This window comes from Schistocerca piceifrons, chromosome 4 (genome assembly GCF_021461385.2).
Source record: "Schistocerca piceifrons isolate TAMUIC-IGC-003096 chromosome 4, iqSchPice1.1, whole genome shotgun sequence".
NCBI classification, from domain to species: Eukaryota; Metazoa; Arthropoda; class Insecta; order Orthoptera; family Acrididae; genus Schistocerca; species Schistocerca piceifrons.
In genome coordinates, this window is record NC_060141.1 from 345,716,948 (window position 1) to 345,740,552 (window position 23,605).

The following is a 23,605-nucleotide window of genomic DNA, read 5'->3' on the forward strand; positions in this document are numbered from 1 at the left end:
CCCACTGAAATAGTTCAATTCTTTGGGTACCCAAGATCAACTGTTTACAATGTTGTGTCCAAGTATTGTCCTTTGGAGAAGTCTGGTGTTTACGTCCTAGGTGTTGCGCTCAGTGAAGGTGATGTCCTGCCACCACATTTCTTTGAAAAGAGAAAAACTGTAATAAAAGAAGTCTATCTGCAAGTTTTGACCAATTTCATGAAACTGTGGGAGACAATATATCTTTCAACAGGATGGCTTTCAGATAACGCTGACATCTTTTGATTAAAGTAGTTCTGGCCGAGAATAGCCGGAATTTGAACCCTCTTGACTACTATGTTTGGAGCCTAGTCGAAAGAGTTACCAACAAGATGAGACACCCCATAATGTTGCATCTCTATGCGCCTCTATCGGAGCAGCATTTGTGATTACGGACAGTGCTGTTTTAAAGAGTGCATGCAATCGCTTCAGGACAAGATTGGAAGTGGTCATTGTGGCTGAAGGGAGTTACATCAAATAATGTTACTCTTGAAAGATACCACTACTTATATTTAAAAGGATTTTCATTTTCATTTCTATTTTCATTTAATAAATTTGTTTTTAAAAGATGTTTCATTTGTCCTGATTTAAGTGCCACTCCCTGTACTTGTGTCAGACAGCGTTATTAGCACCTGACATAGTGTGAAAGTTGCCTCATTGTGAGACTCGATTTAGTTGGCTGGACATATTGTGTAATATCCAGGTTTTTGGGGCATTTAGGTACGACAGTGACCCCATGCTGAACTGCATGGAAATGTGGGGTCAACCTTATTCACCGTCTAGGTTCCAGTCGACCAAGGCAGGATGGCCATAATGTACACCACATACATCATAAGCCATTCACATCTGCGCCTGGCTTCTCAGAACAAAAAATGGTCTCCCTGAAATGTTCTATGTCATCCAGCAACATTAGTTGGAGATTAGCAGCAGCCGGATTAGGGAAGATGTGTCCCATGCTTAGGTTGTCATTAACACAACACAAATGGCTGCATTTGGAGTGGTGCCATGTCATGGTTGCTTGAGATGCTGAAGAAAAGTGCCACATGTTTGGCAGTGAATTGCATTTCTGCACTATCATGATGATCATTGTTGTGATTATGGCAGTAACTTGGAGAGAGATTCCATTCTTCTTTCTTTTAGAAAGGCACAGCAGTGTCACTCGTGGCTTGTGATGTGAAGACCCATGGGGTATGACTAGATTGTGGCTGGTTGTGGTTAAGAGAAATCTGGTGGCATACAGATACACCACAGGCATTCTGCACCCTCATGTGTCATCTCTTATGTGACAGTGTTGCTGTGCCATTTTTCAACAGGACAATGCTTGTGCACACAGGAGAAATGCCTGTATGAGCTCATGATGTTGATGTACTCCTGCGGTCAGTAACATCAACTCCATCTCAGTGCTAGTATCCATGATAACAAAGACCAGTTACAACAGTCATGGGACAGTTTGCCTCATAAGAGGATTCGGTTGCTTCATGGCACCTTTCCAAACTGAATTAGAGCACACATCCTGGCCAGAGGGTGTTCAACATCATACTGCTAACTTGACTCACACTACCAAGATCTTTGTATGTTTAATGTGATAATGTAATCACTGAAATAACATTACATATGATCTCAAATGATGCAGTTTTGTTGGTGTTTTGTTATCTCCTACTGGTTGTGTCAAATCACCCTTGAGTGAGTGTGTGTGTGTGTGTGTGTGTGTGTGTGTGTGTGTGTGTGTGTGTGTGTGTGTGTGTGTGTGTTTTTTTCATACTGGTGAAGAGGAGAAGGGATGTATGAGGAACAAATTCAAAGCCAAATTTATGCACTTATGCTGTTGATATCTCTTGTTTGTGGGATGATGCATTGTCCTGGTGAAGGAGTACTTTTTTGCATACCAGTCTTGGTATTTCTTCATCCAGTGCAAGTTTCAAATTTCCGACAATGCAACATAATAGGTTCCAGTTGTGGTTCGGTCATTTTCCAAGTAATCTAAGAGAATTATTCCTTGGGAATTTTCTGCAGCAGATTATACGACAGTGGTTTGGATGATTTGTACTCCTGACAAACAGACTTTCCTCTGAATAAGGCAAGGTACACTGACTCAAGACATTTGTGATTAACTGCAATCAAAAATCTACATGCATCAGTGAAGAACAGTGGCAGACATTGAGAAGAAACAGCTTGAAAGTGACTCCGCACGTCCCTTGTTTGAATGTGAATTCTAGCTCCCTAGGCTGAGGCCACAAGAGATGTTCCTGGGGGGCAGTGTAACCTGGAGATCAATTCAATTTGCTGTATTATACATAGAAGGTATTGCCAGATGAAATACTTCAGTGTCATGGTGTAAGAAGATCTTAAAGTGCAGGGGATGCATCAACAGATAACCACTTTATGGTTGGTTTGCATTGTATGACACACTACACCATCTTGTGCACAAGAATCCCTTCAAATTCACCACTGTGAATGATCTGTTCAGATGTGAAGAAATGTAATGGCAAAATTCTGGTGTGATGACTTTTCTGTGTGTGTTTGTTCTTGTTAACAACAAATTGGAAAGTCCTGAGTGGATTAATGGAAGGAACAAAGCTAATCACCCACCTTGTATTTAAGGTGTTGCTTGGTCTGTTGGTACACAGAGTGAAAACATCCTTAATCTTTTAGGCAGTGGCCTTCCTCATTCCTAACAGACTTTGAAAACACACACACACACACACACACACACACACACACACACACACACACACATATTCACTCCTTGTTAGGCACTCAGTACATGAATATTATCTGTAAGGCTGGGCGTACTGGGCGTATATAATGCAATGTGAACATGGAATTTGAAAGACATAAGTTTCTGGATTACTTTTCTTCTATGGCTGAAATTTGCAACTGTGAATGGAATTAATGTTAATTTTAAAAGACTGCTATTTTGTAACAGTAGCTGGTATGGTTTTACAGACTAGCCCTAGTGAGATTTATGTTTTAGTTAGTGTAAACAGAAATTCTTCTTAGAAATGAAGACACCATGAAAAGCATTTGGACTCAACAGGGCAGTGAAGTGTTTGTGAATGTGCCAAAATACATACAAAAATTGTGCACCACTTTGTCTGACACAGTTACTGTGTACTTTGTATATAAGATAGTATATGTTAGCTAGATAAATAATATTTCGGTCCTTTTTCAGGCCCAGAAGTTTGACATGTATGTTAAATATTGTAAGAATAAGCCTGAGTCAAACTCACTTCTAGTACAGCATGGTGGCAGTTTCTTTGAAGAAATGCAGAAAAAGCACAAAGTTGAGCATCCTATAGCAGCATACCTCATAAAACCTGTACAGAGAATTACTAAATACCAACTCCTGTTAAAGGACCTACAATCTTGTTGTGAGGAGGATCAAGGTGAAATTAAGGTGAAGTGAAAATGTGATTCTTTATTGTTTGTAGTGTAGTAATCTATTTGCGTATACTAGTCTTCATAGACTGTAATGCTGATGATTAACAATACACATTAAGAAGTGCTAATTGCAAACTTTTGGGATTTATGGAAAAGATAAACTATGTAATTAGTCCAATGTGGATTGTTTTGCAATGTCTTAATTATGTATTCTTTGTATGTAGATGGTACTTTAAAACTGCGGAATTAATGCAATAAGAAAATCATAATTAGTGTTGTAGTATAAATGAAATTTAATTCATATCATGATGTAATATGAACTGAATACCAGCCTCAGATTGTGTTTAATGAAATACTAAATTTTACTGTATATTATTTTGATATCCATGTGTATAATAAAAGCATGCTCACTTCATAACTTTTTTTTCCAGGATGGCCTAGATGTTATGTTAAATGTTCCCAAAAAGGCAAATGATGCAATGCACCTTTCCCTCTTAGAAGGCTGTGATATGAGTTCAGACAAACTTGGGGAAGTTGTATTGCAAGATACTTTCCATGTCTGGGATCCTAAACAAATAATTCGGAAAGGCCGAGAAAGACATATTTTTCTCTTTGAGTTATATTTACTCTTCAGTAAAGAAGTAAAAGATTCCAGTGGAAAAGCAAAATATATTTACAAAAACAAACTGATGGTAAGCTATCCTTAGAAAATTAATCCTTTAGAAAAAGTCTGCAATAAATCAGAAGGTGTTGCTGTTGTTACCTTCACACACACACACACACACACACACACACACACACACACACACACACACACAGACAGTACAAATGTAACAGCTTTAAAAGTAGCAGTAAGTCAATTTTTTTGTCATCGTAGATTATGGAGTTATCTTTCGTATGAATCATTTAAGGAAGAATGTATAACTATTGGCTGTTCAAATTAGGCTACAAACTATCAAGAGAATAGCATTAATTAATCAGTGTTTTTATAGCCTGTAACATAACTATAACACTCTTCATAAACCAAGAGGGATAGATAGAAGCATACTCATTTTTTATGACTACAGAGTATTTATAAAGCCCTATAATGGCACACAAATACGTACAACTACTTTCAGCCTTTGACAAGGGAGTAATTAGTTCTGAAGCAAGAACCATGAAGTCTATTTCTTTGTTCTGCTCATGTTCAGTTTACCAATTTTCTTAACAGTATAAATATCCGCAGCTAAATTTACTGATTTTCTTTTTTTATTTTGATGCTAAGAAGGTGCTATGAGTTTATCATTTTCCTTTCTCTTTCCTTGCAAATATGCTCAATTCCCAACAAATTTTCAAACTACATTTAGGTAGCACTTAGATACTGAATTTTGTATTTTAGTACTTCATCTTAATTTTATTTTTGTTGATAACTTTACTGATTCACGTATTGTACCTTATAAAGAAGTATCTAATTGCTTATTTACTGTGCTATCCTGTAGTCTTCTCAAAATTTTATGCACTCTCAGCATTAAATAATTTCTCTCATTGTGGATTACATTTTTACATTGACCATCATAATTCCAATGAATGGTCTCCCAAACATGATGGCCATGCTTTTTTTATACACTACATATTAGTTATATAAAGTGTGGAATGCATGTATCTTTAGTAGCCTCTCTCTGGCTCTTTATACTTTGAGGAATACATGAAGTATTAAACTGTCTTGTGTGTTTTCTAACTGTTACTACTGAAGTGATGGGTCAGTTTTGTTTATGCTTAATAAAAAGTGAAATTTCAAAGTTAAATATATTATTGTGAAAGATACTAATGACTCTGTATTTTGGTAATTGTAGACATCTGAACTTGGAGTAACAGAACACATTGAAGGTGATGAGTGTAAATTTGCTGTGTGGACTGGAAGGGCACCAATATCAGATTACAGGATAGTACTAAAGGTAAGAAATAACTAAATGAAATGTAAACAAGAGTTAGATAGGTGTAATGAGATAATTAAATAATATGAAATTGAATCAGACAGCATTGTGAAGGTGCTGGAAGTCCTTCACTTTTTGAACCACAGCAACCCTCACACCATCATTTTCTCAGCCCCCCCCCCCTCTCTCTCTCTCTAGAAAATTAAATTCATTAATTGTATCTTTGTTGTTTTGGATCAAACAGATCACCAGTTTTAACTTCTTCAAAAGTCTTCATCAGATTACATACTTACAAATTTATAATGTGTGTGTTCTGTAATGCTGTGAAATCATTGTGTACATGTATGTTCTGAAATGATATATGATGGTATCAATAATAGTAATACTGATGATAATAATAATAATGATAATAATAATAATAATAATAAATTACTTGAATTCATTACATAGGAACATATTAAAAGGATGCATACAGCACTCTGGAATAAAAAAATAAAACACATGTGGTAGACTGGAACTGTTTACCTTGAATATTTTCTCATTTAAAGACAGCAAAGTGATTCCTTTTTAATTATTAATTTTCTGACTTAGAACATGACTGGGCAACAGTTTTCTAGCAATTCCTCCTTGAAGAGTAGTCTCAAACAATGCCTGTCACCATTCTGTCTTTCACAACCACATTTTGGGAAACATATTTCTGTTCCTAGATCGACATGAGTTTCATCAAGGTGTTTGCATGAGCTCTTTTGTGGGGATAGGTGAATGCATACCAACGTGTAAGTCAAGGAGCACAGTGCTGTGCCAGATTTGAATACTTAATCCACTGTGCTTCTTAGAGTTCTGATGGTAGGCTTCTGAAGTTGAACCTTGTAATTTATATTCCATTGACTAAAAATGTAAGGGCCAATGAAGATGACATTCTAGTACAATGTAGCCTCTCATATTCTTGATGTGATCCATTAGTTACAACTTTATTTCCTAACTTATGAAATGGATGTTATGAAATGTTCTGCAGAACATTTGTACAACATTGGGAAGTCAAATGAAGTAATGTTAGAAGCCGTCATCCGATACTGAATACTATTTAAAGTTAGTCGTGTAGTTCATTTACCAAATATGCATTGATTAACTGTAACGTTGAATCATTCAGCATGCTACACTTCTCAGAGCACTAAACATTGCATTGTGCACCTGTAAATGTTTATAGGAATGTTCATTTTACAGTAAACATTATTTGTGTCATATATAGTACACAAACTGGAGTCAGACTATGAAGAGAATATTCCAGCGGATGGAGAATCCTAACAGACCCTTCGGGTAGCTTTGTGGTAGCTTTCGCTAATCTGTGGATATCAACAGACATAGCCATAGATTTCTGCATTAGCACTGACCTTTATCCACAGAGTACTTGTTAATGTGGAAATTTGTGGATATCCACATCTTTCCAGACCTCTGCTACTGGAGCTAAGAATTATCCCAACACAGTTTAGTGGTATCAGAAAACACATAGATTATTAGCTGATGCTACTATGAAGACAATTTGTATTCAGTGCTGATCAAATTGACTACCTTAGAATGGTGAACTCATCACACTTTTTATCTTTTAATTTAAGAGTTAACAGTATCAGTCATTTTATTATCAGCTGTATGCATCTAAGAAGTGTGTTATTTTCAAGTGCCTTCTACTGTAACGTAAATTATGTTCAGAATGTAGATTTTTTTAAATTTGTGCCAGAAACATCACATGTCAAGTACAACTACTAAATGAGCAAATTAGGTTAAACTAAACTAGAAATTGGTGTGACATTTTTAAGTTAAGATATGTATCGGATGACTGGAACATATCTAATTTGAAATTCTGTGGAATAAAAGCTTGTAGACTCTTCCAAGTACTTCATTGGGAAAGAAAAGTATTAAATTTCTATTTTACTTCTTATTGCTTATCATAGTGTAATTTTTTCACCATAAGAAAATAAATGCATTATAAATCAAAATAAATTTAGTGTTGTGTTTTAATTTCTTTTTTTGCAGGCCTCCTCACTTGATGTGAAACAGACATGGGTAAAAAAGCTCCGTGAAGTCATTCAGGAAACCTATTTCAGTTCAGCTTTACCTCTCAGCATGCCAAAGAGCCCAGCAAAACTGAAGCCAGGCAGTCAACGTTCCAGCAGGTAAGAACAGAAATGTTATTGCTAATTTGTTGATAGTCCAACACTAGTACAATGTCAAGTGCATGCTGGTGTTCTGGCCAGCCTGCATGTTTTGTTTCCTTCACCCACTTATGTAAATACTGGGCTAGTTCCCAGGTTCTGCCTCAGTTACATGATGCATAAAAACTTGGAAAACACTGACATAATATTTTACAATGTGATATATACAAGACACAGGCAGAAGGTGTACACAGATTGCTCCCTGGGTGCAGCTTTAAAATGTCTTTTGAAGAGAGAACTACAATTTAGTAATAGCCTATATATGGGTATGGTTCTCCGCAAAAGTGGGGAAGTACCATACCAATCCCAACCTGGCATTGGCTGGCTGTAGGGCACTGGAATTGACAGACATTTTTATCCACATAATGGACAGCATTAAAACCACTATCCCTTTAGTGTACAGAAAGGCATCAGTTATGAGTACCTACAACTAACATTGTGCAGTGTAAGTGATGTCAGGTTCTAAATAGTTTGTTGCAGTGACTTTATCAGAAAGCTATTGAACTACATTTTGCATTTTAGTTCTCCTATACATTACATTTCATCTTTTGTGGAGTTGAACTGAGTATCAAGATAAACAAATAGTTCAAAATACTTTTTCATCCCCTTCTCTCCACAAAACTTCAATAAAAAGGGAAAAAATAGCTCCACAACGATGAGCAGTTTTTTCAGGTATAGAAAATTTTATTGCAAAGTAAAAATTATGGCTGCAGCTTTGTTTTGCCTTGCTTTTCTTTGAGTGTTTTATATTCCTATTTTTTAAAAGAATGTCATTATTGAGAACTTCAATGATTGGGAGAAGAACAGCTGTATAGATGGGAGAGGAACAGTTGTATAGTGATGCAAAATACCATAAAATAGCTAATATAGCCACTGTCATCCTTAATGCTCATAGAGTGAATTATTCTATACAATTCCTGGTGGACCTAATAATCACATTTTTACCACTGCAAGAATGTAACAGCATAATGCATTGCTCAGTGGCTATGTGGATAAGTGTCTGACTGCAAATCTGAAAGTTTGGGATCAGATCTTAGTCAGTCGTAGTATTTTTTTTTCTGCCACTTGTTATATTTTTCACACCTGACAGTGATTTTTGTATGTAACAAATGCCTAGTTGCACCATGGTTCAGAGTTCTCTTATAACTGGCTGAGTAATGAACTTAAAATGTTGGAGAAAGGCAGTGAAAGAAAAAGGAACTTGCTTAATAAAGAAGTGCAATGTCCATGAAAACCTTCAAGTTGAGAACAGCGTTTCCTTGAAACTTGCATTCGTAGATTGGGAAGAAGACTGTGGAGTGAAATGTTTTGAATTTGTAGAACTACATTATTATCTCTGGAATTGGTAATAAATAAATGTTGCTTTCTGTTCCTGATTTTACTAGCCCAAATTCATTTATGTGAAGCAATCATCTTCAGTGGCACAAGGCAAAAATTTACACAGATGAACATGCACACAAACCATGTAACACACCACCCACTGTGATGGGTGTGAAGGCTAAAAACCAAAGAGAAGAAGCACCTGACGTAATTTTTTGTTTTGTTTTAAATGCCAAAGTTAAGCTCCAAATAATTAATATTAGTGATTAGTGCAAAAGCTGGCTTGCTTTGAATATATAACCTAGTTTTCTTTCCTGCATTTTAATTGCAACACAACACGTTTAGAGTTCTCAGTCCAACTAAAGTTGGGAAAATGAGGTGCAGAATATCAATAATAACATAAAAAGCACTCATACTCTTGTTACTGAGAGCACTGCATTGCTGGAGTGAATACAGTTTAATGTAAACCTTATTTTTTCATCTTTAAAGTGTTTTGCTATATTAAATCTCAGTTACAAGCAATGCCATCCCTATAATATCTGTGTCTCCTTCGAATATGTGAGAAAGTGCTGCAAGACATACAACACTGCCCCCCACTTCTCAATCACAGTGACTAAGAAAACATACTATTTGCAACAGAGAAGTAATTTTCAAGTATTTGATATCCTGCCTGGGTGCATTTCACTGACAGTTGTTACAGGCACAAGTAGCACTTTATGTGGGTTGTGAACTATAAAAGCAGCTTTGCAGTTCATAGCACCATTGTGAATAACATTCATGGAAACTGCTCAGCAACATGTGTCACTGATAAATGTGGTATATATTGACTGTGGTGGTACATGGAAGCCATCTGATATGCTACGTCGCAACATATCTCTTTCCAAATAAACCAGATGCAGTCAGATTCATCTCTACATCAATATCTCAGCAATCTTTGCTCAATGTGGGCTTTTAATGCAGGGAGGTGCAGTATGCACCCATGCTTACCATCTTTGACAGTTAATTGTCCAGTAATAAAGAAAATGAAAAGATTGTTGTATTGCAGAATGAATTGGCACTGCACATACAATGCTCAAGAACCAGTATTATGCACCAGCTTCATAGGTCTGAAGGAGGCTAACCCCTGAAACTCTACTATTTGGGGGGGTTCCATGTTTTGAAAATCCAGAAATTAGCAACAAATTTGTTTTTCTATCAGTTTACATTGGCAGGTTTTGCCTCCTGACCAACGTAATATAAAAGCTTTCCTTTTGTGGCCACAGAAAAGAAAAGCACATGTGGTCCCACTGAACAATGAGAAACACTGATCAAAGCATTCGGGTATGGCCTATCACTACTAGAATGCATAAATTTTGATTTTGATTACATCCTGCGTTAAGCAGAATGCAACACATTGCATAACAAAAAATGCAGCTCATTAATGTGTATTGCTTTGTAGCTACTGAAACAATTTGGAAAATGGGTTTCCTAATCGTAACACAAAAACCCTCAGTATTCCTTTAACAGTGTTTGTATGAGTTTCAAGTGCAGACAAAAGGATTTAGAAGTTAAGTCATTAAAAACAGCCCCTGAAACTTAGTGAGGCAGGGGAGCCATTGGGATTTTCAACAGTTTCAGTGGGAAGTGACATATTCAACAGTTGATCACTTACCTACTGGTATAAAGTAAAATTTGAAAACAAACTGAAAATGTTTCTCCTTGGCAACTAATCATAAAGAATTTCCATGGGGGTGGAACTACTAAGTTACATCTGTACATGTTCACCATGTAGCCGTATTTATAAATTAATTTGCGATACTTTTTTCAGAAATCTGTGGCACTGTATGGTAGCTGAGGAAAAATTTAGAGCAATGCTCCAAGTTACATGAATGTTTTGATTTCATAGGTGAACAACAATGTAAATATGATGTGTTACTGTGGTCACAGATTGCTTACACTTCCTATAAACTAAAGTAAGCAAAGATGAGTAGTAGGAGCTAACAGGTAAAATTTACATATGAAATAATTATGCTGCAACAGAGATAGCATATGTTGATAATGACAGAGCTGTAAGTCACTGAACATATGATTCAAAATGAGTTTGTAATGTTAGTGGGCTTATGACACTATTTCTTAACAGCCACGTAGGTTTCTATCAAGGGCAAGGCAGTGAAGACAGGCCACTTGAAATACATCCACATTTACGTTTACATACATACTCTGCAAGCCACCATATGGTGCATGGTGGAGTGTACTTCGTACCCCTGCTAGTCATTTCCTTTTCTGTTGCACTCGCAAAGAGGCCCAGGAGAAAATGAATGTCTATGTGCTTTCTTACAAGCCCTTATTTCTCTTATCATGTTCCATATGCAAAACATGCCCCAGCGATGGTAGAATCATTCTGCAGCCACCTTCAAATGCTGTTCCTGTAAATTTTCTCAGTAGTGTTTCATGTAAAGAATGTAGTCTTCCCTTCAGTGATGCCGATTTTAGTTCATGAAGCTTCTCCAGGATACTTGTGTGTTGATTAAACCTACCAGCAAGAAAATATGTTCCAAGTTGGGTCTTAAGGGGTGGGAAAGACCACCATCGTTCATTAGCAGTGTTAGGAAACTGCTGCATAAACAAAGAGAACTTCATCTCAGAATCAAGAGAAGTAAACACCAAGCTAACAAACAAAAGCTGAACAAAGCAAAAATGAGTGTAAGAATGGCAGTGAGAGAAGTGTTCAAAGATTTCAAAAGTAAAACTTTGTCAGCTGAAATTAGTTAAAACCATAAGAGGTTTTGGTTGTATGTACAATCTACACGTGGGTCAGAATCACCTATTCATTCACTCAGTGACCATACTGACACAGAAAAGTAAGATAACAAAGAGAAGGACAAAATACTGAATTGGGTCTTCCGAAATAGTTTCACCACGGAAGAGCATAACATGGTCCCCCTTTCAATCGTCGCACGAATGTCAAAATGGCAGATATTGAGTTAACCAATTAAGGGATAAAAAAACAACTACAATTGCATAGTAGTGGAAAGGTGTCAGGACCAGATGAGATACCTATAAGATTCTACAAAGATTATGCGAAAGAGCTTGCTCCCTTCTGGCAGCAATTTACTGTAGATCGCCTGAGCAATGAAAGGTTCCTAGTGACTGGAAGAAAACACAAGTCATTCCAGTTTTTAAGAAGTGCCGTGGGATAGATGCACAGCATTAAAGTTCTATATTGTTGTTGTCAATCTGTTGTAGAATTGCGGAACAAATTTTATCTTCAAGAATTGTGAAGCTTTTGGAGAATGAAAACCTCCTCTATAAAAATTAGCATGGATTTCACAAACAGAGATTCTGTGAAACTCAGCTTGCTCTGTTCTTCCATGAGATCCAATTATGATGTTTTTGGAGAATGAAAATCTCCTCTATAAAAATCAGCATGGATTTCACAAACAGAGATTCTGTGAAACTCAGCTCACTCTCTCCCTCCATGATACCCATAGTGCCATAGACAATGGTGGTCAGGTTGATGCTGTGTTCTTTTACTTTAGGAAGGCATTTGACACAGTCCCACATTACCATTTAGTAACAAAATATAAGCTTGTTAAGAATTGGAGCAGGTTTGTGACTGAATTCAAGACAATCTTGTGGATAGAACTCAACACATTTCTCTTAATGGAACAAAATTAACAGATGTAAAAGTAATTTCTGAAGTACCCCAAGGAAGTGTGATAGGGGCTGCTACTGCATACAGTATATATAAATGACCTAGTAGAAAGCATCAGATGCTCTTTAAGGCTTCTCACAGATGATGTGGTTCTCTGTAACAAAGTAGTAACATCAGAAGATAGTAACGACTTGTGGAATGACCTCTAGACCATGGTGCAGGCTCTGGCAGTTGACCCTGAACATAAATAAATGTAACATATTGCCCATGCATAGGAAAAGAAATCCACTACTATACAGCTACACTATTGATGGCAAACTGCTGGAAAGAGTATCTGTGTAAAATATCTAGGAGTAACTATCCAGAGTGACCTTAAGTGGAATGACCACTTAAAACAAATAATGGGAAAATTAGATGCCAGACGCAGATTCATAGGAAGAATCTTAAGGAAATAACTCATTCATGAAAGAAATGGTTCTTGAGTGTTGTTCATCTATCCAGGATCCCTACCAGGTAGGACTGGCTGAAGAGATAGAGAAGATGCAACGAAAAGTGGCATGTTTCATCATGGGATCGTTTAGCCGGCACAGAAGCATTATGGAGATGCTCAACAAACTCCATTGGTAGATGTTGCAAGAGAAGGCATTGTGCATCACAGTGAGATTTACTATTAAAATTTTAAGAGAGCACTTTGCACTGAGTCAGTCAACATATTACTTTCACCCACATACATCCCACGTAATGAACAGGAGGAGAAAATTCAGGAAATTAGAGCCAATACAGAGGTATACTGACAATCCTTCTTCCTATATGCTATTTGTGAGTGGGACAGGGTTGGAAGGCTCAGTTAATGATACAAAAGTACCCTCCACCACACACTATTAGGTGGTTTGTAGAGTATGATGTAGATGAACAAATCTAGCAGCTCACCTCTGAACTGTTTCAATGCCTTCCTTTAATCTGACCTGTTGGGGATCCCAACACTTGAGTAGTAGTCAAGAAAGGATTGCACTAATATTCTCTGTGCTGTGTCCTTAGTGGATGAGCTACAATGGCCTTAAATTCTCACAATAAACCAAAATTTATCATTTGCCTCCACCACTTCTGTCCGTACATGCTCCTTCCATTTCAAATCACTTAGCGATGTCTCGCCTAGATAATTAGTAAGTCACACAACACACTACCAGTGCTGTATTCAAACATTAAGGGATTTTTCTTCTATTCTTTTCCATTCAATCACGTTTTCCAGCATTTACAGCAAGCTGCCATTCATCACACCAACTAGAAATGTTGTGCGAGTCATCTAATATCCTCCTACAGTAGCTCAATAACAACACTTTCCTGTACACCACAGCATCATCAGGAAACAGCTGCAGATATCTGACCACATTCTCCATCAGATCATTTATGTATATAGAGAATAAAAGCAGTTCCTGGGGCACACCTGATGATACCCTTGTTTCTGATGAGCACTTGATGTCAAGGACAACATACTGGCTTCTGTTACAGAAGAAGTCTTCAAACCAATCACACATCTGGGAACCTAATCCACACACATTGATTGACCCTTGTTAACAGCCTGCAGAGGGACATAATGTCAAATGCATTCTTGAAATCTAGGAATTCATGTTTTGCAGGACGCCATGTGGGGAAATAGCAAGATTAATTTCTCACGAATGATGCTTCATAAGTCCATGTTCCTTTGTGGACAGAAGCTTTTCCATCTCAAGGACATTTGTTATATTTGATCTCAGAATATGTTCAAAATACTGGAGCAAACTGCTGTTGGTCTGTAATTTTACAGGTTAGTTTTTTATCCTACTCATGTACAGGAGTCACCTGCACTTTTTTTGCAGTTGTTTGAGACTCTGCACTGAGGAAGAGATTTATGATAAATGCAAGGTAAGCAAGGGTCTAGTGCTGTTGAGTATTCTGTGCAGATCCGAATTGAGAGTCCTTTCAGAGCTGGTGACTTATTTGTTTTCACAACTCTCAACTGTTTTTCTGCACCAGGGATGCCTATTACTATGCTCTTCATATGGGAGTTTATGTGATGATCAAATGATGGTATGTTTTACAATCTTCTCGCATGGATTATTTCTTAAATGGGAAATTTAAAACTTCAGCTTTCCTTTTGCTGTCTTCTCTTGCTGCACCACACTGGTCGAAGATTGGCAACCGGTTAGAAACCTTCGACCCACTTAATGATTTTACATATAAACCAGAATTTTGTCAGGTTCTTGATAAAATCTTTTGCTAAGGTATAATGGTGGAAATTGTTTACATGTTGTGTTTAGTCTTTTCACAGGTGCACGAATTTCTTCTGACTTTTGCCTGTAGTCATTTGCATGTTCTTTTTTGAACTGAGTATACAACAGTATCTGCTTCGTCAGCAGCTTCTGAATTTTTTTTATTAAACCATGATGTATCTTTCCTGTCATTAATACACTTTGTCAGCACATTCTCCTCCAGAGTATGATTTACAATCAATTGAACTTTGCCCATAATTCCTCTATGTCCATCATATTTTTACTAAATGATGTCCATTCATTCTCAAAGTGAGATGCCAGCAACTGCTTATCTGCCCTTACTAGAAAAATACCCTCCTAGCCTTCTTGATGGATTTATTAACCTTAGTAACCATCGTCAGTATGAGGACATCACAATCACTTATCCCTGGCTTTACATTGTCACTTTCGATTATTGAGGCCTGTTGGTAACCACAAGGTGTAAAATATTTCCATTTTTTGTGCTCTGTCAAACTGGGTGCTCAAGGCAGGTTTTGGAAAACTTGTTCAAAACCGCTTCACAAGGCAGTCTTGTCTGTACCACCTACAATGAATCCATAGTAATACAAATGTGCCTGCGCTGAGCATGGGTCCCGTGTCAGGTACTCTGCAAAGTGCCTTGGCAGTGGAGCCAGTTGGTGTGAGTTGTCCCATGGTACACACCAGATTCTTCATCACTGCTGCACCCTGAAGCAGCAAGCTGGTGACGGCTGATGGCAATGAAAAGCGTTTTCAGCTGTTTGCAAACTGTGCAAACTCCTGCATGTACATACAGAATGCACACACCCTATACATCCTAGCACTACAAACTTAAGAATCAACTACAAAAGCACACAGAGAAAGCTAAATAGGTAACTTGCTACTATCCTGGTGTGTCACCAGCGGTGATCAATTCTTTTCTGAGCTGTCTTGCTGGCCATTCAAACAAAAATTATAGCTGCACTATAGACTGTGCAAATCACACTTCACATTACTAAAATGGGAGATTGTGCCAAACACAAGGAATTTAACAATAAAATATGAAGTGTATAGAAAAAGCCAAATAAGGAATTTGCTGCTCTCCTCATGTGTCAGAAGTGGCAATTGGAGCCTGAGTGATTAAATATGGCAAGGTGCAGTTTTCATTAAGTTACAGCAGAGCGTGTGAAGAATTTTCTGAATCATGCATATAATTCTTAACTAATTATAGATGCCAGATTATAACACACATTTTTAATAAAAGCAATCTTTCTCTGTGGTTTTGAAAAAAGGCATCGAAGAAGCCTTCAGTAATATAAAATGTGTGGAACTTGATCAAACAGATCAAGATAATGGCACAATCAAAAGAAGGCCTACAAATGTCTGGCCGACTGTATCAGACAAGGTACGAATGTTCCAAATGTATAAGCAAACCTGTAACTCAAGTATGTTTCATGTATTTATTATTATTATGACTGTTGTGTAAGTTATTCAGAATGCTGATCTTTAGTACTGATACTTTCTATAAAGCAAGGCCGGACAGACAACACTGCACATAGAATCTCATCAAGATGTCATCGCTACAGAGGCCTGTGTCATACAGCATTTCATGACTTTGACAGATGTTTACATTTCCTAGCATACGTGTTATTTTAATTTTTCATGCAGATAAAAGTCCAGAGATTTTAAGTCTGGTGAGCTGTATGTCTTGAATGACTGAACAAGTGGTCTCCAAATGTTCTGTTAAGAAATCTGTAATTATCTGTGAAGAATACCTACCAAGTTGGTAGGACTTGGATTCCCTCATGACCCTTGAGATGATTTCCACTAACTATGGCAGCATACTTGTTAAGAATTGCAGTTTAGAGTCCCATCAACAAAACAGAGACTAATGATGCAATTCTTGAAAAACTCACAACACACATTGAAAGGCCAAGGTCTTTATTTGTCCACTGAGAAGTAATGCAAGCAGTACAGATTGATTTGTGCACGATTTGTAAATGATTCATCATAGACATGCTGCATCACTCTGCAGATTTCATATGTACTTTTCTCAGAACTGAACTGTAACTGATTTTGAAAGCCATTTCCATGAAGCTGTTGATGGACCAAAGTGTAGAAAGGATGAAATGTGTTCGAATGTTGTCTTCACAGAACAGACCATTGGCTGATCCCATTCATACATTCAACCTGCCTCATAGTGACATCTGCAGTGTGTGTTATCATTTGCAATATATTGCTGTTCTTATTCATTGGCATATTTTACTTTTCACACTTTCAGTTCTTGAGATTTGTTTTACAATGTTTGCAAAGACGTATCCTGGGGCCTTTCTATGATCCGTATATCTCTTAGCATAAAACACAACACTGTTCTAACAGTTTGATGATGTACATCACAAACGAAAACTGTATCCACTTTTTTAAAATTATTACATACCTTGTTGAAGTCTAGATAGCTCCATGAGCAAGTTGTGTGTCCACTACAACAGCAGAGCACAGTCTCATGCATTTCAAGCACACAGGTAAAATACATGGTATGTATCTGAGTGATGGGTTTGCTTGTTACAGAGAACATAAAGTTTGTGGGACAACTTCTCCTGAGAGCTGGACAGTGGTTCTGGGATGTGTTACCTTGTTACTATTTGGTCAAGTTCCACACATGTTATGTCACTTATGTCCTCTTCTAATGCTTCTTCCAGTGCTGCAGAAAAAAATGCATAGTTCCATAAAAAATGAAAAATAAGCGGTGTCATAGTTTGGTAGCTGGAAACATTAAAAATTAGTTGTGTGCATAAAATATTGGCCACATTATTCACTATATCTCACAGACCATGTCGTGATGTAGTTACTTGTTTAAGATATCTTTCGAGTGGCTTGTTTTGAACAAATACATAGATGTGAGTTACTAATTCCTACACACTACCTTTTACACATTACAATAGTAGGTGTTGTTCTATAGATTAGAAGTTGTCAAAGAGAAACTTTCCCAGTTTGTTTTCAAATGGTACTTTACTGTGTGTCAGACATTTTATATCAATGGGTAAGTGATCGAAAATTGTGCTGCAGTATTTTGTACCACTTTTTCAGCTAAAGACAGCCTTAAAGTGGAGTAATGAATGCCATTTTTTCTTCTCTTATTGCAATTATGTATATCATTGCTCCTTTTGAACTGGAGTGGATCGTTTGTAACAAACTTCATGAGGGAATAAATATAATGTGAAGCAGTAGTCAAAATGCCCAACTCCTTAAACAGATGTCTAGAAGATGATCATGGGTGAGCACCACATATTATTCTTACAACATGTTTTTGAACAACAAAGACTACCTTCCTTAAAGAATGTTATTCCATATTACATGTTGTTGTTGTTGTTGTTGTGGTCTTCAGTCCTGAGACTGGTTTGATGCAGCTCTCCATGCTACTCTATCCTGTGCAAGATTCTTCATCTCCCAGTACCTACTGCAACCTACATCCTTCTGAATCTGCTTAGTGTATTGATCTCTTGGTCTCCCTCTACGATTTTTACCCTCCACGCTGCCCTCCAATGCTAAATTTGTGATCCCTTGATGCCTCAAAACATGTCACACCAACCGATCCCTTCTTCTAGTCAAGTTGTGCCACAAACTTCTCTTCTCCCCAATCCTATTCAATACCTCCTCATTAGTTACATGATCTACCCACCTTATCTTCAGCATTCTTCTGTAGCACCACATTTCGAAAGCTTCTATTCTCTTCTTGTCCAAATTGGTTATCGTCCATGTTTCACTTCCATACATGGCTACACTCCATACAAATACTTTCATAAACGACTTCCTGACACTTAAATCTATACTCGATGTTAACAAATTTCTCTTCTTCAGAAACGATTTCCTTGCCATTGCCAGTCTACGTTTTATATCCTCTCTACTTTGACCATCATCAGTTATTTTACTCCCTAAATAGCAAAACTCCTTTACTATTTTAAGTGTCTCATTTCCTAATCTAATACCCTCAGCATCACCCGATTTAATTTGACTACATTCCATTATCCTCGTTTTGCTTTTGTTGATGTTCATCTTATATGCTCCTTTCAAGACACTGTCCATTCCGTTCAACTGCTCTTCCAAGTCCTTTGCTGTCTCTGACAGAATTACAATGTCATCGGCGAACCTCAAAGTTTTTAATTCTTCTCCATGAATTTTAATACCTACTCCGAATTTTTCTTTTGTTTCCTTTACTGCTTGCTCAATATACAGATTGAATAACAATATTACATATTGAATGAAAATATCCAAAATATGTTGAGTCCCTGATTTGTTTCTCCCCAATATTTGCAGTGATTCTAAATACACACGTGGATGAACTAAGTTGTTTTAAATGTTAAAAATGTCCTTTTTCAGTTTAAACTCTCTTCAGCATGGCACTCGAGAATTTTGAAGTTTTCACACTATGTATGATTTCCTCAGTTTGCATTGCACTCATCATTGGTGTAGTATCCCTTTATGTCCAGAACTGAAAATGTTGTGGCTTTTTACAATTGAAAGTGAGACTATTTGCAGAAAACCAGTCAATGACACTTTTAAGGAAATTGTTTACTATTTATTCTGTTGTTGTATATATGCTTGGTTTGATTACAGTACTGCGTCATCTACAAGAAGAACTAATTCTGCATGTTGTATATTAGACAGAAGATTGTACAAATGTATGAGGATCAATGGTTGACCTCAGATTGACTGGGAAACTCCATACATTAATTTTTCATAGTCAGAAGAATCTTCCCTGATTACATTAGTTGAATTACTAAGTGCAACTGTCAGCAATGTTATGAAAAGGAAAGATTGGTACACACCATAAAGATGACATTTTGAGTTGCAGACAGCTGCAACGAAAATACTGTTACACACTGAGGTTTTGGCCAAAGCCTGTTTCAGAAAACAAGTAAACACACACACACACTCAGGAAAGCAGGCACACCTCATGCGCACATGACCATTATCTCTGGCCAACGTAACCAGACTTCCTTCATTCTTTTTTTCTATATTCCTTTGAATAGATAGAAATTGTTCACACCTTATTAACTGGCTTGAATCAACCTGTGTACAGGCATATAACCCTCCGCAACATTTAGTGGGAATAACAACCATAATAATAATATTAATGATAATAATGCGGCAGTTATACTAATGTATTTTCAGTTGCACAGCTAAATTGTGGAGATGCTACTAGGTACTTTGCTTGGTTACAACAAGAAAATGCCTCTGGATTGTCAAAAAGAATAGCACACCCAGTGAGTGCATTTCAGTTAATTGTAAGTCTTCTTAATCATCATCTATAGGGCATCTTTCTTGCATACACTGCAGTGCTCCATTATTTCATTGGTATAGTCTTTTCAAGAAGATCTTAGTCTGCCAGGTGATATCCATTCAAAAATTTTCTTTGGCCATGGGTGAATTTCCATGAAGCTGTTGAAGGACCGAAGTGTGGAAGGGATGAAATGTGTTCGAATGTAGTCTTCATAGAACACTCCATTGGCTGACCCCACTGACACATTCAACCTGCCCCATAGTGACAATTGAAGTGTGTGTTATCGTGTGTAAAATATTGCTGGCATCCTCAAAAATTGCCCATAGCACTTTCTGATTTTTTTTTCAGTCCTATCTGGCACTGCTTCATTTGCCTTAATTCTGTCTCTTACTTCATCATTAGTTTTTTCCTGATTCTCAATATTCTGGTGCTCCATTACAAATACTCCATTTCCACAACTGTCATGTTTCTTTTGAGGTCTGCCTTTAAAAGTGTCCATAGTTTCAATCCATAGCAAAGGACATATTCAACCATCAACCAACCCACTCATTTCTTATTGTTCTTGGAAATTTTCTTGTCCCACCAAAATGACTCTGTACACCCTATTACTTTTCTGCTTTGTTTTTTTTCTATATTTCACTTCTGTGTTACCCAATCCACTTCTGTCAATATATGCCCCTAGATATTTGAATTTTTCTCCCTGTTTCATAACTGTTCTGTCATTAAGGTGTACTTTAAATCTATTGGTAATATTCACTACAAGATATTTGGTTTATGTTAGACGCATCTATAATCCCCATTTGAAATATTCCTGATATAATAATAAGCACAAGATCATATTCAGATTGTGCTAGAATGGCTTTATCATAAGTAAAACTTAATGAAATCACCTGTACATCATTAACAATAATTCCCATTCCTCCACAGCTTTCGTTTTGTCTTCTGAGAGCCACTTTTACATACAACTGAACTAAATAAGTGACATACTGCAGCTCAGTCTCTGCTCTTTTGTGACATTAATAGGTTCTGATAACTTTGACCCTCTTTTAATCTGAACCTTAGTATGTCTGCACATTTCAGTAATACTCTATGGAAGATTCTTGTCTTTATTTTTCAGAGCCTCCCACAGTTTTGTCATAGGAATTGTGTTATAAACTTTTTCTAAATCTACGAACGTTGGAACTTTAATAATGACAACTATTTATTTACAGCTCGTACAAAATAGATATGTGTTTCAAAGCTTTATGGACCTTCAAAGCAGTAACCAGCATTGTGTATAACCCATTGCCAGTGATGTGGAAATTGTAGGATACTCTTAGCAGTGCCAGTTGTGTTGACAGCTCAAGCGACGCGGTCTATTGCCCAATGAATTTGTAGCAGTTCTGAAGCGAATGCCGTGAAGTGTTTCCTTCAGTTTAGAAATCGAGTTGAACTCTCAAGGGCTTAAGTTAGGGGAGTGCAGTAGGTGGTATAGCAGCTCCATCAGTCAAACAAATTAGTAGGAGCTCACACTGTACGTGCTTGAGCATTGTCCTGCAAAACGATTATCAAGTCATGCAGAAAATGTCATCACTTCTGTCTCTAAGCTTGTTGTAGGTTGTGTTCCAAAAATGAAGAGCATGTTGTTCAGATATGGAGGAGACACACAGAGACAAGAACTGTCGATAACATGCCTCGCTGAGGCTGTCCAAGGGCTACTACTGCAGTGGATGACAGCTCCCTACGTATTATGGTTCGGAGGAACCCTGACAGCAATCCCGCAATGTTGAATAATGCTTTTTGTGCAGCCACAGGATGTCGTGTTATGACTCAAACTGTGCACAATAGGCTGCATGATGCACAACTTCACTATCGAATGTCCATGACAAGGTCCATCTTTGCAACCACGGCACCATGCAGCACAGTACAGAAGGGCCCAACAACATGTCAAATGGATCACTCAGGATTGGCATCACGTTGTCTTCACCAATGACTGACGCATATGCCTTCAACCAGATAATCGTCGGAGATGTGTTTGGAGCCAACCCAGTCAGGGTGAACACCTTAGAGACACTGTCCAGCAAGTGCAGCAAGGTGGATGTTCCCTGATGTGTTGGGATGGCATTATGTGGGGCCGGCGTATGCCGCTGGTGGTCATGGAAGGCGCCGTAATGGCTGTATGATATGGGAATGCCATCCTCCGAATGATATTGCAACCATATCGGTAGCATATTGGTGAGGCATTCGTCCTCATGGACGACAATTTGCGCCCCCATTGTGCACATCTTGTGTATGACTTCCTTCAGGAAAACAACATCGCTCGACTAGAGTGGCCAGCATTTTGTCCAGACATGAACACTATCAAACATGCATGAGATAGATCGAAAAGGGTTGTTTATGGACGATGTGACCCACCAACCACTCTGAGGGATCTACACCAAATCAAACTGGACCAACAGTGCCTTGATGAACTTGTGGATAATATGCCATGACGAATACAGGTATACATCAATGCCAGGGGACGTGCCACTGGGTATTAGAGGTACTGGTGTGCGCAGCAATCTGGACCAGCACCTCTGAGGGTTTCACTGTATGGGGGTACAACATGCAATATGTGGTTTTCATGAGCAATAAAAAGGGTGGAAATGATGTTTATGTTGATCTCTGTTCCAATTTTCTGTACAGATTCCAGAACTCTCTGGAACGAGGTGATGCAAAACTTTTTTTGATGTGTGTGAAAAAGCTTGTGCCATGTCTCATTACATGAACAGAATGGGATGGTGATTAGCTGGAAAAATAATCAACAAGTGTATCAGCAATATCCTGTAATTTTTTGTTTTCACATACAAGTTCTTAAAAAAATATAGAGATATAGTACATGCCTCATATTTTGATTGATTTCATCAGTCTTACCTTCTCCCTCTTTTGTGCAGTGAGGTCTGTCTTGAATAAGAATAGCTACAAAATGATTTTTCCATTCTGTTAAAGAAACTAAGCTGTCTGCTGCTTCGTTTACTGGTGTTTTCTTCATACCTGGAAAATCCTCCATGCTACTATAGTTTGTGGCCCACCTATTACACTCTCAATTTGAATGCATTTATGTTCCTACATCTCTTTATTTTTTGATCTAATTCTGTTTTCTAACTTTTGATTTATCACCTATCTTGAGGTGATTTGATTGATGAACATGTTTTGTATGCTTTCTTCTTTTCACATATTAAGTGCTTAAGATCATCAAATATTCATGGAGGTTCCTGGTTATCTGTCATCAGTACTTCAAGAAATTTTCATAAATACTTCTTTAATATTCTAATATTCCTTTTCAATAATGTTACCTTCTGGCATCATTTCTTGTTCTAATATTCATCAAAATAAATTCTTAGTGCTAAATACCTTCAGAAGAAAGGTCTTGTACCATTGTGCTCCAGTTTCTGTCCAATTTGCGGGTTAGCCAGTTGTCAAGTAGTTGATGGTTTCTCCTAAACAGATATAACACCTCTGATCAAATCGACAATTCACTCCCCACATGACTCTGCAGTTCTGAATTACCATTTTTTTGTATTTGCTTAGTAATAATGTAAACATGTGATGATTTCTGCAGTAATGAGTGTCTTTTGTATGTA

At 37.4% G+C, this 23,605-nt stretch overlaps 1 protein-coding gene across 1 annotated transcript in view; it reads left to right on the forward strand.

Moving 5' to 3' along the window:
- Nucleotides 1-23,605, forward strand: part of LOC124794768 (kalirin) — a 2,150,963-nt gene that overhangs the window by 1,417,498 nt on the left and 709,860 nt on the right. Inside the window, exons 29-32 of the mRNA XM_047258392.1 lie at nucleotides 3,191-3,415; nucleotides 3,831-4,091; nucleotides 5,232-5,333; nucleotides 7,344-7,483. Coding sequence (XP_047114348.1) covers nucleotides 3,191-3,415; nucleotides 3,831-4,091; nucleotides 5,232-5,333; nucleotides 7,344-7,483 — 728 coding nt within the window. The remainder of the gene's footprint in view (nucleotides 1-3,190; nucleotides 3,416-3,830; nucleotides 4,092-5,231; nucleotides 5,334-7,343; nucleotides 7,484-23,605) is intronic.